Source organism: Ruditapes philippinarum, unplaced genomic scaffold, assembly GCF_026571515.1.
Source record: "Ruditapes philippinarum isolate M1 unplaced genomic scaffold, ASM2657151v2 ctg4252_1_1_1_1, whole genome shotgun sequence".
NCBI lineage: Eukaryota > Metazoa > Mollusca > Bivalvia > Venerida > Veneridae > Ruditapes > Ruditapes philippinarum.
In genome coordinates this window covers 227,757-247,668 of record NW_026858509.1, presented here as the reverse complement: position 1 = coordinate 247,668, position 19,912 = coordinate 227,757, and the positions used below count along the sequence as shown (strand labels likewise).

The following is a 19,912-nucleotide window of genomic DNA, read 5'->3' as shown; positions in this document are numbered from 1 at the left end:
GATGTTTCATGCCAAATATCTTAGCTCTAGCTCTTTGGGTTCTTTAAAAGAAGTTTTTTTAAGTTTTTACTATATGCATATAGGGAAAATCAATGACCCCCTGGGGCGGGGCCAATTTTGACCCCAGGGCTTTTATTTGAACAAACTTGGTAGACATTCACTAGAAGATGTTTCATGCCAAATATCTAAGCTCTAGCTTTTACAGTTCTTTAAAAGAAGATTTTTTAAGTTTTTACTATATGCATATAGGGAAAATCAATGACCCCCCGGGCCGGGGCCAATTTTGACCCCAGGGCTTTTATTTGAAAAAACTTGGTAGACACTCACTAGAAGATGTTTCATGCCAAATATCTTAGCTCTAGCTCTTTGGGTTCTTTAAAAGAAGATTTTTTAAGTTTTTACTATATGCATATAGGGAAAATCAATGACCCCCTGGGGCCCGGCCAATTTTGACCCTAGGGCTTTTATTTGAACAAACTTGGTAGACACTTATTAGAAGATGTTTCATGCCAAATATCTAAGCTCTAGCTCTTACGGTTCTTTAAAAGAAGATATTTAAAGATTTTTCTTTCGGTTGCCATGGCAACCAGAGTTCTGCATGAAATGGAATTCTTCGAACAATCTTGATAGAGCTTCATACAAAGAGTATTCCTGCCAAGTTTCATTAACATTGGCCTTGCGGTATCATAGAAGATGTCCTTAGAATATTTAAAATGTGGACGGACGACGGACGCCATTTGGTTGGCCATCCTAAAAGCTCACCTGCACTTTGTGCAAGGTGAGCTAAAAACAAATAAAGGTTTCTTACAACAAGACTTTCTTAATTAAACAGTAATCAATATGCATCTTTTTTATACGTATTCAATTCTGCGCTCAAAGAAAAACAATTTACTTTTTTTTTAAAATTATACCTTTATATATTCTGCAATGTGCTGGGTATCTATAGCATTTTAACTACATTCTTAAGCATTTAAATTATCTTAACATATTAATATTATTGTCAAAATTTACTGATCAAAAGTTTTACTGTTATGACATTTCATGTTTAAGAATGATCTATAAATATATAAATGAAAACCATGCAATTATGCTTGGAAAAGAGATCAAAGCCTTACATAAAAGAAATGGCTGATTTAATATAAAAATATATTGTACTTACTGATCATAATATCTGAGGAGTAGAAAGATAGAAACAAATTATTCTACTTGTATTGTACAGTGATAACTATCAATTATAAAACAAGAAATGCATTCAAAAATAAGTTGTCTAAGAAGGTATTTATTTTTTTGTCACATAATATACTTACATAAATAACTAAATTAAGACTTGATTTCAATTTTTAATTTGTATTTTTTATTTCCAATTTGGAAACGTTTGGACAATTTGCACCGAGACTGGGCACCGAGACTGGGCAGTAATTAACTCCAGGTAAAATTAGAAATGTGTCCGTAGGACACGGATGCCCCCACATACCACAAAGAAGAAAAAAGAGTGTAGTTAGGTAAGAATTTCTTTTAAATATATAAATATTTATATATAAATTTACACATTTATTGTAATAAAAAAGATTTTTACACATTTATTGTAATAAAAAAGATTTTGAAAAGGTTAGAAGGCAAATAAAAAGTCTATGAATTAAAATGATGGTAGGTTATGAGTGACTTGCTGGAAGATCCAAAACAGATCTTTTTTTTTCACCAAGCTTAGAGTATTTTAGTCGTAAAAAGTTAAAAATATTTAATGTCAGGTATTACAAATTAGTGTGCAAAATACCGTATATAATTACAGTAATTTTCATGTCATATTATTAAAATGAATTATTGAAATTATTCTGCTTGCTTTAACAGAAATGCTGTTAAAAAGTCAAATTTTAACCTTACAGTTTTTTAATACATTTTTAAAAAATTTCATTTTGAGTCATTACATACAAGAGAATTTGATAATTTCAAAGAGAGTAAAACTGAATGAAAATCTCCTGATATTTTAACCTTTAAACAAAGGGTGTATACAAAAATAAATAAAATCTTCATAAATTGACTCCAATGATGTTTTGAACATGCAGCATGATATTCAAACTTTATTTTTTTAGACTTTTCGACCTCAGTGGAGTTTCTTTAACCTCTACAACAAAGTAAAGTATTTATCTTTTTGTACGCATTTTTGAAACACTGCACTGCATGGAAACATCTGTGACAATATAGTATCCACAGAAATTGCCTTTCAAAAATATGTACAAAAATTAGAAAGACTTTACTTTATCAGACAATGAACCAGAATGGTAAATATCGAATCGTATCAGGTAATAACGTTATGACCCTCAAGCTGCTCTCCCATTTCTCAAAAGTTCTACTATTTCATTTATTTAGTGCATTTTAGTCAAATATTAAGATGTCTTTTTACCTTGTAATATTACTATTTGAGATAATTATACCAAATTGGACCCACACAAGCTTGAATGCATGCTCTGACATCATAGACAGTAAAGTACACATCAATTTTTTTCCCTTTGATATGTGATAATTTTAAGTTTAGCCATGAAAAAGCAATGGAAGTTTTAGGGTTGTTTTTTTCCCCCAATTTTTTTTTTCCACAAAAATCTTTCATAAGAGATATTGTAGTTTACCTCTTGTACAAAACAGGTCTCCAGCTATCCTGAATGAAGTTGAAAATGGTTTCAAGACGGCTGCTATAACAGGTCCCAGTTCTTTTTTGCATTGTTGAAGATTTTTCTCTACACATGTGTGTACAGCTTCTCTGGTACTGTAATATAAATATATTTCATATAATTCTTATTATCATAATCATGGTATATAAATAGTACACCAGTTAGGAGAACTGTGATTGGTGCGGCCAATTTGATTGGTTTTAGGTAGAATCTAGGGGGGTACGGGGGCATGCTCCCCCGGAAATTTTTTTATTCTAGGATGCTGTCAGGGGTGTTTTCCCGTATATTTGGCACAGTTTACAGCCTGCCGTTAGTACATGTTATAGTAATATGTCAACGATTTTTTACAGATTTAAGTACGTCGTAAGTTTTAAGGGTGAAATTTAAGGTTCGCATGACGGACGGACAGGTGTACATAAAAGATGAATACATGTAATTGATATTTGGCAAATGAAAAATAAACAATAACTGATGTTATTATAATTCTTTAAATGCATTTTTATCTGATGATTATACTTAAACAAATAAAAGAAATATTACAGTACGTGGATTATTGTTTAGCATAAATCACACATTGGTATAAGCTTAAATAACAATCGATGACATGATGGAAGAATAGTTCATTACGAGTCAACAATAACCACTTTTTGTTTAGCAGTAACTTGTATTTTGTTAACAATAATCTTACACAACACAGAGTCTCATTTTTTTGTAAATTTTCCAAAAACACATCGCCGTCGTTCTCTGGTAGTGATGAACTCATCGGCAATTACACGTAAGTTGAGTGGATCTGTCCAGTTAACACCATTAGATTGTTCAAACGTACTTGAGACATTGTTGATCTCAGGTATGTCTTACTTCTTCTGAACGCCGAGAATGTCCTTTCACTGGAGGCATTACTAACAAAATCTTTAACAACACAACGACCTCAGAGAACAGTGCTCGTTCTAGCACCGACTGTTCTGACGCAAATTTCAAAAACCCAGGTAGAGTAACAGTACTATTTTCTGATTTGTCAAAATGTGAAGCTGCACTTCTAAGAGTCTCGGTTAATATCGTTACCACAGAAATCACAAACAAAACCAAGTTCTCTAGTGGACTCGGTCTTCAAAGGTTGTGCGGCCTTTTTATGTAAATTCTCCACGTTTTGAAGAACGCGATATCCCGGTTGGTCAAATCTCTCTTTAACACTGGCGATGGCAAGATCGATTGCTTCAAAGTACTTAGGCCGGAACACGTCCTGCACTGTAACGGGGTTGTAGCCAACACCGTGCCCTATCTCGATTCGTGTGGGCGCCTTTCTCTTCCGCGGAACATTTAGATCGTTAACACCGACTTTGAAGTTTAATCTATGAAGAATCAGAACTGTCGTTTGATCTCATGTCTATCAAACTATCTAGAGTCCGCTTTGCTGGCCGCTGGCCCTCGGATGCTGACAATGAAACTTGTTGAGGAGATTTGCTGAGGTTGTCTGTCAATGCTAGGATGTCGTGTGCAAACATTACACCGAAAAAGTACTCGAACTTGACTTCTTAGGACCCCTACATATACCTGTTCAATTAATTGTGTCCAGTTGTTTCTTCGTGTCATGTTTGTATATTACCGCGCATTGCATAAGGGGCCAGTTAAGTGTCAAATTGCTAATCAGCGATGCGTGTTTATTTTGTTTTTGTGTTGTTTTTTTTTACTCATTTTTGGCCAAAATATTGGTCCGGCCAAGGCCGGACCGGCCGGACCATCGACGACGGCCTTGATCAAATAAATACAATCAGTAGTTTAACAAAAGATTAACGTTACATAAGCAAAACTTAAACCAAAAACTTCCTAAAATCATAAAGGGCCATATTTCAGTCAGAATCTAGGTAAGAGTTATGGGCCTTGGATGATGCCCTCCAATAATGATCCCAAAGATATTTTTAAGTTTCATGTGAATACCTTCGATAGTTATGATGTCTGTTGTTGCACGAAAAAATTAAACTTGATCTTTTAGAATTTTCTATGTTTAAACTATAGTTATGATGTCTGTTGTTGCACGAAAAAATTAAACTTGATCTTTTAGAATTTTCTATGTTTAAACTAAGAATTTTCTAAGTTTAAAAAAGGCCATAATTCTGTTAAAATCCAGAGTGTTATGAGCCTTGGACAGGATAGTAAATTTCAAAAAAAATTATGATCTTAGGTTTAATTGAATACCTTTTTTTGTTTAGAAGAATAATATTGCACGCAATACTTTACCCCAAGAATTTTCAAAGTTCACAAAGGGCCATGAATAAGGCAAAATCATACCCTATCATGATTTGGGCAAAATCTTTGTCAAAATTATTGTCCTTGGATAAAGACCTCTGGTTATTATCCAGGGTGATGTATTAAGTAACAAGTGAATACCTTAGTTTTAATGCAAAACCTTAACTAAGAATTTTCTTTAAAATGGGCCATATTTCTGTTAAAATCTATCTAGAGTTATGAGTCTTGCCCAGTGATCACCAATTATAATCATTCACCCCTGCCCCGAGCCGAACTAGAAGTGACCACTCCAAGAAGTTCCATCTACCATCCACATCTACATCTGACTACAAGAACTCCTTCCCTCGCACAGCCACAACCTGGAACAGCCTACCTGCCCCCGTTGCAGAGGCCCCTGACTTGGTATCCTTCAAGCAGGGATTATCATCCCTCACATTCTAATCCGCCATTAGGGGCCCAGCTACAAGTACCCACTAGTGATATCAAAGGCTGTGCCGGCCGCAGCCACCGTAAATGGAGAGGTTTGGGTTGAAGAGGCGAAATGTAGCTGGCCAGACTTTTTTGTCTATATCTCTTTCTTTTGACCTATCCAACCTCTTCTAACTTTCTATCATTTCTTGTATATTTCTTTATCTTGACCTAGCACCACCCGTCGCGTTATAATCAAGTGTACCGACGTACGATGTAGATGTAGATGTTGTATTACGTTTTAACTGAATGCCTTTAGTAATTTTGAAGACTTTTGCATGGTGTTGCACATAAAAAAAATTTCAAGTAAACCATGGAGCTGGATAAGTGTAAAAACAATACGCAATTACCTCCCTTTCATTCAGTTATCGCTTATTATTATTATATACCTACGAAAATAATGATGATGATTGCTTTCATCAATATAATGAATATTCTGCATTAAAGCCGTGGAGACAACAATTTGGAGCAAATTAATCAGTGTTTTTAGTGACAATTGAACAAAAAATACATACATCTTTCTCCCACGTCATTCTGTTTTACAAATGGCGCTCCAAGATTTAAGGGAAGCAACTACGTGTAGTTTATAAGTCGAGCATAGCAATCAGCACAGCTATTATATATTATAATTGCCCTTTACTTTAAACGCAAGTAATTTAAAAAATAATATTAAATTACCATACACCATACTATTACTATGACTCAAAACGGTATAGCTACAATACGAACTTGACCACGACTTTAATTAAAAGCCGTGGTTGCACTCATATTCAGAAATTACCAAAAGTGTTCAATCTTCCACCAACCTCAGAAAACTATTAATGTTTAAAACGTCAAAAAAAGAATCACACCATCTACACATAAGTAGGCCTACCTACAGAGAAAAAGTTGTAGATTTTGTTTTGTCCTTAAAGGCACACGCCTCAGAATTCAATAAATTTACCTTCTGTAGAAAAGACAAAAGCTTTCTACTTACCTACAAACCCAGTGTTTGTCATCAGCCAGTCTTTCAAATACAGTTATCTCTGTCATACGGACAAAACATTTACGAAACTCGTCCATGTTGCAGGGATCTGAATAAAACAGAAACATACACATGAATAAATATATAACATTATTCCCTTTTGGAAAACAACAACAAGAAAACAGCTTCAATTGGGCAATTTTAGTGACTAAATGACTAGTAAGCAACGACGTATAGTTTTGTGTTGTTAAAGTTGAAAATGAAAAGTTAATGCAAACCAAGTTGTTGTTTGTTGTTTTTTTTTGTTTGTTTTTTTTTTTTTTTTTTTTTTTTTTTGGGGGGGGGGTTGTTGTTGCTGTTTTCCAGGAGATAAAATAATACAGACCTGACAGATGTACTGTATATGAATTCATACATTTAATCATGTGCATTTTTTCATATATGAATGAAATATATTTGAATTACACTTTTGTTGTTTTTTTTTTTTGGTTTTTTTTGGGGGAGGGGGGGGGGGGTGGAGGGGGTATTTAATCCAGTGTATGAAATTGTTCACATCCAAAATAACCATAATGTGACAAACAAAACAAAATTGTGCCAATTGTTTATTCATATTAAATATAAAACATACTCAACCATTTTCTCAAACACCTTATTATACATATATTTAGACGAAACTGCCAGTCATAATACACGCATCTTTTAAGTTCTGTAGATGTATGCTTAAATGTTTAATTTTTCTTTTCGTCTATTTTTTTTTTCTTATTTTTCATTTATTTCGTCAGGATATTTGATCCGAGTATATTTTTCATCAAGTAGTTACAAATTTATTTAAAGGGACTCCACCGAGGTTTTAAAACCTAAAAACATAACATTTGAATTTATTACATAAATGAGCTGGGACACTTTAAACAGAAATATATGCAAAGACAGTTAAGAAATATACTTTGAAATAAATTGAAAATCGTATTTTTATGCTTTTCTTAGCCCGATTTGAATGAAAAGCGTTTAAACGCTTTACATTTTGGGTCATTTTTTACAATCTGAATAAAACGAAATGCGCGAATGATCTGAAATTCTGCACAAAGATTAGTGGTCTAAACCTTCATCAAATGGTACATTTATCTGAAAAAAAATTTTCGGTCCAATCATGTCAAAAAACCTCAGTGGAGTCCCTTTAACGTAAAAGGACGCTGTGATTTTATCATAATTAGGTTAGTTGTATTCAGTACACCGGCGGAAACCCGATACGTTATCATTTAATAAATTCAAAAGTGAAAATTGTATTTTAAAAATGGAATGCTTTAATTACTGTAAACATAAACATTTGCGTCAAACTTTTGAGAACTATTTTGTTGCCATGGAAACCACGCCCACATTCTTTTATCTGTTATTCTTTAGTTTGAAACTTTGAACTTTTTGAATCAGAACTTTTTATATAAACCTTTTGTGACATCGGGGTAATGGTTATAACTAAACATATAATTATTTAAAGGCACATTATGCCTCAGTAACCAACATTTTTTCCCTTCCTTAGAAAGGGCTAACATATGTTTTACAGTGATAGAATAATGATTTTTAAGCATTCTAGATGCTTATCACCTGAAAAAAGAAGCGTGTAATTTGATATCATTTGTTATAAAAGTAGCAAAATGTAAAAAAAGTAGTAGGCCTACCATACAAAATACTCAATTAAGTGCACAAATTGCCAAAAGGCAATAGAAGCGAAAGATGGTTCTCATAATTGCGAAATAAGTAACGTTTTGGAACATATACATCGTATAGCAGGTCAACAAAATTAAACAATATAATAGGCTTTTGAGAAACAAAAAAGCAAAAAGATTTCTAAGGCATAATGGGCCTTTAATCACTCTGAGAGACATATGTTAATGTCTGTTTTATAAAGGCTGGATTATAGTGCATTTATTTTTTTAAGAAGTCTTCATTGTAATGCAGTTGGTGTCATATAAAAAGACACTTGATATCTAGTACCGCATATTTGTATATCTGCACTGCCATAATGTCTGCTATCATTGTCAAGTTTCATGCAAAAAAAACGTCTTTCATATTTAAATTTCATTACAAATAATTTGAAATAAATCACGCAATATTTACGTAATTACCATGCTTATATTCCGTTGCTAAGGAACTAGCATTCATCTTTTTATATCAAAATATACATTGTGCAATAAAAAGATTTTTTATTAAGTCATACCGCTATACAGTACATCAATTATATTTTTTCTGAAAATATTTTGTATGCATTTAAACAGATATGACATGCATTCTCAGCCTTTAGATATGTTCAGTGTAAATTGTGCGCGCCTAGTCATCATCATTATTTCTACGCCATCTTTCAAGTGCGTGTCTATTATTTACAAATATTCTTTTCAAACTAACTAGAGGACAAACACGTCTCTACTCTCTTATCCAATGGTGCATTCGCAATAAACACCGGTTGTCGTAATCGTGCATAAAGATAAACAGTATATGTTAAATTATAACATAATTATAATGTAAAAAAAACAAAACAAAAAAACATTGAATCTCTATACAAATAAAATACAATTATCCACTCACATCCCCACCCAGCTTATTTGATATTAAATGGTTGCATTGCAGCATATATGTACGTATTATATAGCAATTTCCGTTGTTAAGTTAAATTGAAGTTTGTTTATTATCAATATTAATATCCATTTTATACATGCTTATGTTTTATTACTATTATTATCATAATACATGTGCTAGACAAGAGTACCGGTATTTGTATTATATAAGGAATATACCACATTAACTTAAAGAACATTTTATGTTTTTAGGCTTTTTAACCCCCAGTGGATTTTCTTTAACCTAATGTGGTTTATTCCTTATATAATACCAATACCGGTACTAGAAAATGTGAAGCACTTAAAATGAAAAAATTGCAAACAAGGTAAGGGAATGATCTGAAAATTCGCACACAAGTTATTGGTCCGGATCTATACTAAATGGTACATAATTCTCGGGGGAGTCCCAGCATGTTAAATAACCTCAGTGGGGTCCCTTTAATGAACACATTGCGATGAGCGTAAATTGCACAGCTAATGGGTTGTTGGGCCGTATACAGAATGCAGCACAGTGTAGGTCCGCAAATTTGTAATGACACGTGTACTTTGAAATATGCAGCCATGAGCTTAAGATTATATTTTGGGTTGGGGAACACCCAGATTCCCAGCAGTAAAGGGCTACTTTAATGTTTCAAACAAAGCACCCCAGACTACACATTCGGGATCCGGGCATGGACACCTTGCCCGCTAACTCTAGCTTGAACAGTATTCCATCTTTTTAAATTACTTTAATGAATTCAATGATCCCAATATGACAAGAAAAAAAAAAGAATTACTGTATTGTAATAAAATTGCGACTTTTGTAAAAGTTAAGTTCATGTAAATCCGTTATTCTAAACAACTTGATGGTTCGCCCTTGGGAATCAAGGTAAATAAAAACAGAAGTTATCAGTTCATCGGGGTGTCATTGCTAAGGCGTTTCTCAAATAAACTACAATTGCACTTGTATAATGTTAAAAGTAGTTTATTTTTTCATGTAATTTGCGTTCTACTTTACCACTACCCCGATTTCAAAGCCTTTAGAAACCATTGACAAGTACTTCCACCACAATGTCTGACCTACTGTATCTGTAAACTAAATAAATAGCCTTTCGCAGTGCATTGCACGGTAATATGATCGCCTTATACGATTTCAGATGAAATAATTGCACTCCTTAATATTTTTTTGTAAGGACTTTTTATTTTTTAAGGTCATCGATGACGTTGTAACTTTTATCATTTTTTACTGTGTAGGCGTTTCCCTGACATTTTTTTCATGTCTAAATGGGTAAAGCAACTTTAAAATGAGACCGTTGAAGATATGGCATTTCTTTACATTTGTAAGATTAAATTTCAAATGTTCCCAGGATATGTTTGCATTTTTGTAGTCAATGAATTGCGCCATTGTAAATAAGCGATAACTATTAAATGGACTATTAAAATAATTCAAATCATGTGGGGGAGCTATCATTTGAAATTTTGTGTACTATATAAAGTACTTTTCTTGATTTTTTTTACACCATTACAAAACCGATGATTTAACGGCCGTCCGAACTACTTGTCCTTACCTTTAATTTAAAAATATGGTTATGTTTGAGATATAAAAAAAACAGTAAAAAAACAGCTTGTAAAATGATAATTTTGATTTTTTAGATTATAATTTTTCACTTTGTTATATTTATTCGTTTTAATTTTAATTTGTTCTGAAGAATTTCTATCAGAAAAGTGTAATTTTGATACATATGTATATAGTGTACAAGTAGCTCCAGCCATAAAATATGTTACATCCTCATTTCACAAAAAAAAAGATTCTTTACAAGTATGAAATAATAAAAGAAATCAGTTTAAAACAAAGATTGGTAATTTGAAAGATTTAAATATGACTACATTATATTATTAAGGTAAAAACACCATCATGTGGTTGTTATAACTTGGTTTATTTCGTCAATCAATTATCATTACTCGTCGTTATTTGAACCTTTTTCTTCTTTTCTTTCGGTTTATTTATTGTCGCTTTTCGGTTGTCTTTGTCTGGGATGCCCCTGAAAATGCCGTGTATGAATACAGCAGTCCCTCTTTTCCAGAGGCGGCCTGATTAATTGACTTTTCTGGTATAGAGCACCGATACATTGGACGTTCGTTTTGTAAATCTTAGTCTAAAGTCAGAAAGACAATTAGTTATTTGGTTTAAACATATTCGATATATTTATATCTTGCATGTGGAACAATATTTGCCCAATAAATATTGGAACTGGACAGAAAGCTATAAAGGCATATGAGTGTCCTCTCCAATTAGTTATTTTTTAGTTGTGGAACCAGTTGAGGAACAGGGAATCGAATCTGCAACTTCCGGATTAATCCATTGAAACTGATTATCTCCTTTAAGGATAATTAAAAAAAAAGATACTCGGCCGAAGTAAAACTTGTTAACTTGTATATGTTAGATCTTAGTTTTCCATACAAAATCATATAGAATGTTAGCATAGCTTGCATAACAATGACATAATTATTTCTTGTATGTTTATTAATCTCGAAAAATGAAACACTTCTGTATATAGGTGTTTCTGTCGTTTTTTCGGTAAGTTAACTCAATTTCTGATACCAACATCTACGCAGTCGGCAAGGCAATTATCTTTAAAATACTTGATTAATATGCAAAAATATATATAAAAAAATATAAACATTATATCAATTGAGCACATCAATAATCATATATATATAGTAGACATTTATTGAACATCATAAACTAACACGTTATTATTTGACAAAATTTGAAACTCACATCTTGTGTAAAATAAACCCAGTAAGTTCTTACATTAAATAAACTGAAAATAAAAAGAAGTATTGTTAAAGAGAACTTAAATATCTGAGCAATTTATTTTGAAAGTTAAAGAACTATCATGTATATTTCATTTTTAAATATCCTTACATTTTATTTTATAATGGCAATAACTGTTCTTTACATTTTAGTTTAGAACTATCTTTGAATGACAAGAACTATCATTTACATTTTATTTATGAATGGCCAATGAGATTCCCAGCTTTCATTTTGTAATTTAAAAATGACCAATGAAAAATCTTCTTATATTCAGTTCTTTCCTGTAAATTTTACAGGAAGTCAAACTGAAAACAGACCGGGCTTTGGTCGGAAAAAAATCAAGATTGCAACGTAATTATACTAATTATTACAAAAATATAGGATTTTTTATCCCGCAAAACATTGCATGTTCTGTTTAAGTAAATATTCAAATCGCAAATAATATCACATTAACACCGACGCGAAAAGAACATAAAATGAAATTTATGAAAGAGGTTGTTATAGAAAAAAATGTTATTTACATATCATTACATGTAAATACGTGATACCGAAAATTAATATATTTCAATTTCAGAGTTTAACCATGCGTTGTGATTTAATAACAAGATTGAAATGTAAATTGACAAGCTAATAATGGAAATGATGGCGTTTTTTTAACTTATAGATGTCAAAAATTAGTGCATATTGTAAAATCCATGAATTATCTATTGAAATAGGTTTAATAAAATGGTGTGGAAAACATTAAAACGCTCAATTTGCAGCATTCCTGAATTTCACCTATTTTTATCAAGGGATATGTTGACAGGTTATATGACCAAATATCACCGGTTGTAAGGTTATATAATTTTAGGCAGCTAGAATAATAACATAATTAAATTCTGCAATATTGCTTTCTTGAAAGTATAAAAACGATCAGGAAAAGGAGAGAGCCCGAGAGAACAATAAGGACAAAAATGAAATGGTGAAAACTGCAGACTCGCTTGATTGGGTCTGGTCATGAAAGAGATAAACATGCGTACCCTAGCACCGACTTAAGCAGTAGTCAATCTTCAATAGTAATTTTCTTATAAACAATTATCCCGTAGTGGCAATAAGATGAAATATGACCGCTACACTAAACTAAACAGCGGCTGTTGATAGTTTAAACCCTTAGCAACTTGCAGAAGGTGTTTAATATGTAGATTATACAAACGTCGATATTGTCCAACAAAGCAATATGTTCAATATTATTGTACCATCATAACGTTTCAGACAATTGTTCTGTCCAGTTATTGTATAAGAGTAGTTTAAGAAACTGGCATAAATTTTGATAAAGATAATTTGTCATGTTTGAAACATACAAATGTAACTCTATCCACCATTATTATTGGTGAAAAATAGGCGTTGATAAAGTCATTTAAATTTAGTTTAATTTACACCTTTTGGTTCTTTTGAGCACAGATGTAGTTTAGTGATTTAAAAGTACATTGCTTCAAGTTAACATTTTTCTTTTCGTGTCAATCAAATTCGGTTTATACCATATCTGATTATACGCATTCACCTTACTCTGATTGTCAATAGTAAATCTATGTCACAAAATTACCAAGGTTACACGGGGGTACACCTATAGAAGCCTGAACAAACCACACTTTTCACCAACAACTACAAATAAATGTACTTTTTTTCTTTATTTCAGTATTGGAAAAAAACTCTTGCATTCTGAAAATACATATTCTTGCGTTCTTACAAAATTGGTCGCAAGCGTTCAAAGGTTTGTGCTTGCACGAATAACGACGATTGGAACCTTTCTGTTCTTAACGTTTTCTCTGACGGCGGCAACTGAATCTACCATTGCGACCAATGATGTGGACTGATTGCTATTAAGCCAGTACACTTATTTTAAATGTTCCCTACATTTATGAATAGTTTTGTCCAGATTAAAAGATGGACTAGTTCATTTAAAATATGCAGCGTGGGTAACAGTTAAAGTATTAAACAACGTCAGGTACTTCCCCATTTTTCAAATATAATCGTAAAATATCGTTTATTTTATTTGTCATCATACCTCGTTATTTTCACATTAAAGATTAAACCAAGTCTCATATAAAAACTGATCTATTTTATTGTCACGAAGTCTGTCATTCTGGTACCTTTTGAAATAATATATAAGATATATATTACAATAGTTGGTCATAATATATTTTCGAATTTAGTGTCAGAATACATAGTGTATATACATACATGTATGTATCATAGTATTATATCTGGACATAATACAATATTAATATTATGTCCCAAATTGTATTTATAAGATAACGTTAAGATTGTGAATTCTATTCATTCGCTTTTACTAACTGCTTCGGTTGACATAGAAAATGACGTAAACGTGTATACAAGACGTCGACGTTGGTAGAAAGTTAAATGAGCCGTGTTACGACAAAACCAACATAGTGGGTTTGCGACCAGCATGGATCTAAACCAGCCTGCGCATCCGCGCAGTCTGATCAGGATCCATGCTGTTCGCTATCAGTTTCTCTACTTGTTATAGGATTTGTAAGCGAACAGCATCTATCCTGACCAGACTGCGCGGATGCGCAGGCTGGTCTGGATCCATGCTGGTCGCAAACCCATTATGTTGGTTTTGTCATAACGCGGCTCAAATATTACGGATTATTGAAAGAGTTCAATGTTCCAGTCGCCTGAGCTAACATATCTTGGACAATCTGGTTTTGCAATACTGCTGGACATAATCCCTTGCTCTTCTTAAAAAAAAAACAGAATGTATAACGTCTTTAAGCTGTTGCAAAGATTAACGTATTTATTACAAAAATACTCAAATGTCATGGACGGTAAAGAAAAAATATAATTAAGAAGCATATAAGAAAAATGTATTATTCAACACTTGGCCTTTGAATAAAAAAATAATTCGGTCATCCCCTTTCATAGGTAGTGCACTCTGTCTAAAAGTCGCAAGTCATATGTAAGCTCCCCTCTTTAAATGAAGTCCTAACTTTTAACACGAACATAGGTTTTGTTAAGATCATTTCATAGCTATCCAGCCGTGAAGGACCTCCTTCTTTTACATTTGATTTTATAATAATTTGTTCTATTGACTGAATGGTACGGTAACATGATCCGTATAACATTAAGTTCAGACATGAACGTAATTTTATATTTTATATTTATGATGAATGGTGGTTATTAAAGCATCTAGGTCATGCTTTTTTAAAACTATTTGATAGTTACGGAAACTTTGCAGACAAGCTATTAGTTATAATTTAATGCACGGATGCATTAATTGATTCTAGCAAATCAGTATATGTCGTGCAAGGTTTGTAAATAACTTGCAATAAAAGAATCGAAGCTTGGCGAAGAAATAAGTACATGTACATGGTACGAGTGCAGAAAGGGGATTTTCAACGCACAAGTACTTTAAAAAAAGAAGAAAAAAAAAGAAAAACATGATTTCCTTTGTAAATTATATACATATGGATATAGTGTGACAAATTTCGAAAAGAATATTTCCAACATCTTCTTGTATACTCTATTGGGATAGGTATACACATTCTGGAGAGAGGCGATATCTCCAAATAAATTGAACATCAGATTTTTGAAGGAAACTTGAATTAGCAGTATGATACTGGGATGGGGGGTTGGGGGTTGTAGGAAAATATGACACTAATAATTTTATATAATGTCGCGAAAATGTTTAAGTTTAAAGAACAAAATTAATTTAAAAACAATAAACGCCTTAATTAGGTGATTTTGATTGGCTGGCAAACATTGATTCTTTTATAGTTATTTACAAACCATTGCATGAAACATGTTGATTTGTTTGAATCAATTTCTAAGTTATTTGGCAACAACATTTCGACTTTGCGTCATATACGAAGGTCGGTCAAAAAGAAAATAAAGTGTTTTTCCCCAGCTTAACATACTTTACATTTTGTTGTGCTAATATGCATCAAATTAACTTTTTTTCATAAACACTTGTAATAGTATTAACTACGTATGAACAAACTTCAAAAGACATTCCGATATCATCCTCACAGCATGTGTGAAATATTATAATCATAACATGATTTTAGGACAAGTTGAAGGTAAACTTTCGTAGGTGGATTTGGGTAACTAACCTCATTAAAAAAATACATGCAAATACAACTATCTGATAGGTAAAATATTAAAATACGTAAGTGATGCTTTATGAGATGGATCAGATCGTGTTACTGATTTCAGATAAGTCATTTTATGTTGATAATATTTGCATATAAAGGCATGTTTAAAGTTTTATTAAGTTAATCATGGGTGGACATAAAGCTGATGATTTATGCGATGTTGAAAAGTTTAAGTTAACTTTAGATATGTCAATTGTAAAGAAGTAATAGAAATTTTCAACTGAAAAACATTAAAGTCATCTCTCCAAAAAGTAACTAGGTCTTTATACTGGTCATATTGTCAAGACTTCCACCCTGTTAGTATTTCGTAAAGCACAAAAAGGAGCTGTTCTTCAACTATAAACGCCATCAATCATAGTCGGAACTCGATTGTTGGATTGTAACATGTAAATGCAGAACTCTCTCTCTTGAAGTCATCATTGATGTAGAGATATAATGGTGTGAAATAACATGTTCTAACTGCATGGCAATTTCCAGTGCATCTAGTTTTTACTGCTCCTATTGTGTTATGAACTAAATCATTTAAATCATTAAAGGTAGCTTATGAAGTTTTTGAAAACCCCTTGTCATATGATAGGGTTCTCTTACAATGAAATCACTCAAAACTAATGCTATTAATATTAGTTTCTTTCCGTTAAAGGCATGATTTAGCTAGTTAACATTGTGCATGCGCTTTTCTACCAAAGTAGAAACAGATTAGACGAAAAGTGCTTTAGATTAATTTGATTTGTTATACATCTGAACAGAAATCAACAGCAGCGGACTATGCAAATTCATAAAACCTGTGTTAAGCAATTTATTTCAATGGACATATCACTTTTCGCCACTTTTTCTCAAATGTGTAATTGTGCTCGTTTTAAAGGTCGTCATATAACAATATTTCTTTAGCAGGGAGGGTGGACTGTGCTGTTTAAATACAAAATGTTTGATTATAGGGTGGACTCTTACCAATATGAATGTCAACAATGAAAGTTCAGTAAACATGAAAACTTATTTAATTATGCGAAAAATTTGTTTGGATATTGAACAAATCACTTATCGCTTATTTTCGTAATATGATACAAATATATAAGAAAACGTCGTAAAAATATTGAACTTCTTAAAAAGTTTATTTTCATTAGTTTCTATGTTCAAACCAATAGTTTGTCTATCAACTTAAAAAAGGGTTTATATTGATCGATCAAAAAAAACACATACTTTTCATATTAAATTTCTCTTCTTTTTTCCTCTCTCTTTAAAATTGATTTTATATTTTTCTTTTTTACGCGAATTTGTCTATAATGGAAGGTTTGTGAGACCATAAATGATTATGTAGATAGCATTAAGTATTATACGTGACAACAAACCATGAAATAAATAAATATGGATGTTGTTGGCAAGTGTGAGAAACAAGATCCGATATAAGATACCTTTATATATTGCAGATGATAAATTGTTTTAAAACAAAATATTATTATTCATCATATAAATATTCATACTAAATCATTCAAAACTAAAAGAGATATTTTGTATATAAGAATATCCGAAAGATACATTGTTATTATCAAAATTTGAAATACTTATTAAAAATGTGCTCATTAAATAATTGTAAACAAATTCAGAATGAGGTACTTCATCTTAGTGCAATGATTTTGTTCGGGCCCATCGGAATTAAAACATTAAGTTTTGAATATTGTTTAGTCCAGTGTATATATTTGCTTCCGAAGAATATTCCTTCCTCTAAATTTTACAAAGAAAGAAATTACATATAAAATTGTCTTTTCACAATCTAATTAAGCCTAAAGACTGTAAATGAATCTACTCATGGGACGAGCGTATACCAATCATGTCTGCATTTTTTGCTATTCAGTTGGTACATATTTATGAAAATTTCGCTAAAAATGACGAATGGTTTCGTCCAGAATAAATAATGGACGAGTCAATTTATATATGTAGCGTAGTAAGGGTAAATATGCATTTATTGTTTACTGAACAGAATATTAAATTGTTCTTTAACATTATAATGACATTCGCTTTTAAGGTAACATGAATCTGTGTCTGATCGTGATGAACTGTTAAAAAAGTACCCGGATTTAGATTATATCAATTTTGTCTTACAAAAGAAATTTAATATATTTAGAATATAGAGCTATCCTGTTACATCAGGTTTTTTCACGTTACAAAATTAGACACTGTAATATAAAACATGTATGATAACCAAAGAATAGAATGACTCCTTTTGCCAACATAAATCATACATAGTTAAGAGTAAGGAGAAAATATACTAATATTAGATATGTAACCCTATATTGACCATTTACCCTTTTCAGATATTTCTAAAATCCAATCTTATATGAAAAAAAGAATAGCAAATTCATCGACTATGTTTATTTTGTCTACTACATACAAATGTATTTGTTACCAAAAATCAATTAAAACATGTATTTAATATGATTAAGACAATATTATAAAACAAATGGGATACAGATATACGGAAGCGTATCAGGGCCTACAGTTGGTGAGATGTTTTGCGCTAAGTCGACTAATTTTTATTCGCATTGATAAGACGTTTTTGCATTTCTCAATAAAATTTACTGACAAAGATGAGAAGCTTTTAGGCATTGCAACTGATTTTTTCTCAATATGCTTGAAGCTTTTGTCTCTTCGACAAAAAAACTGTCGAAACTTCTTGATTTCACGACTTTGCTGAAATATTTAGTAAGACGCAAAGACGTTACTCGCATTGACAAATAGCTCACGTAATTCAACAAAGTTTTTTTGCAATGATTAAAAACTTGTACTTATTACGTATTTTATCATAACGTCTTCATGGAATGTTTTATGTATTACGTATTAATCATAACGTCTTCATGGAATGTTTTTGGTCAAAACGAGAAGAAACAAGTTGACATGACGTGAAACTTTTAGATAAGTGGAGGCACTGATAAGCTTCCGTAGTTATCAACTATTTACGAACAAAAAAAGTTTTGCTTGTAATATATCACACTCGATGAAAAGCATTCAGTTGATCTGTAATTGTATGGCTACACTTTTGATAGACTGATATAGGTTTATTTGATATATAACCTATCATCATTCATATCGAATGACATTGTTTGATCCTTTTAAAGTTAATTGATCTACAATGAGCACATTTTTCTTTCAATTAGTATTTCAAATATTCAATAAAACAATAGAAATGTGTAATTTGGATATTTTTATATAATAGTTCTTGAACAAAATTTTGTTACAGTTTTAAAAGGTTTTGTATATGAACATTTACCTGATGAATGATAATATTTTGTTCTAGATGAATACATTATCTGCTTTATTAATATATGTCGTATAAGATTATATATCTTACACTTACCAACAAAATCCATGCATAAATAGTTTGTGGTTTGTTATCACATATAATCAAATCAAATGAACACAATTAATTGTGGGATAACAGACCTTTCATGATAAACCAATTCACTTAAGGCATACTTTATAAGAATATAATAAATAAATGAGCCGCGCCATGACAAATCCAACATAGTGCGTCTGCGACCAGCATGAATCCAGACCAGCCTGCGCGTCCGCGCAGTCTGATCAGGATCCATGCTGTTCGCTTACCAACCCTATTACAAGTACAGAAACTGATAGCGAACAGCATGGATCCTGATCAGACTGCGCGGATGCGCAGGCTGGTCTGGATCCATGCTGGTCGCAAGCCCATTATGTTGGTTTTGTCGTGACGCGGCTCAAATGTCTAATACAACTGATATTTTGGATATATCCGGCTGAGACAAATGAGAAAAAGATGTAAGTGATAAAGGTAAAGGGCCAATAAGACAATCTTTTTTCTCTTCTTAATATTAAAGGCAATTTAAACACCATTCTAATCAAAATATACACAATTTTCTTGATTGTATTTTGCAAAAAACATACAGTTGATAAATAGCTTTATACACAAGTTTTTTAAGCATTTGCAGTTTATCATTTTTCACCGATTTACAATTGTTAAATTTACAAATCAATCATTTTCATTA

At 31.9% G+C, this 19,912-nt stretch overlaps 1 protein-coding gene across 1 annotated transcript in view; it reads right to left on the bottom strand.

Moving 5' to 3' along the window:
* Positions 1 to 19,912, bottom strand: part of LOC132753459 (uncharacterized) — an 80,144-nt gene that overhangs the window by 39,080 nt on the left and 21,152 nt on the right. Inside the window, exons 9-11 of the mRNA XM_060743941.1 lie at positions 6,355 to 6,451; positions 2,625 to 2,761; positions 1,160 to 1,171 (exon numbers count right to left, since the gene is read on the bottom strand). Coding sequence (XP_060599924.1) covers positions 1,160 to 1,171; positions 2,625 to 2,761; positions 6,355 to 6,451 — 246 coding nt within the window. The remainder of the gene's footprint in view (positions 1 to 1,159; positions 1,172 to 2,624; positions 2,762 to 6,354; positions 6,452 to 19,912) is intronic.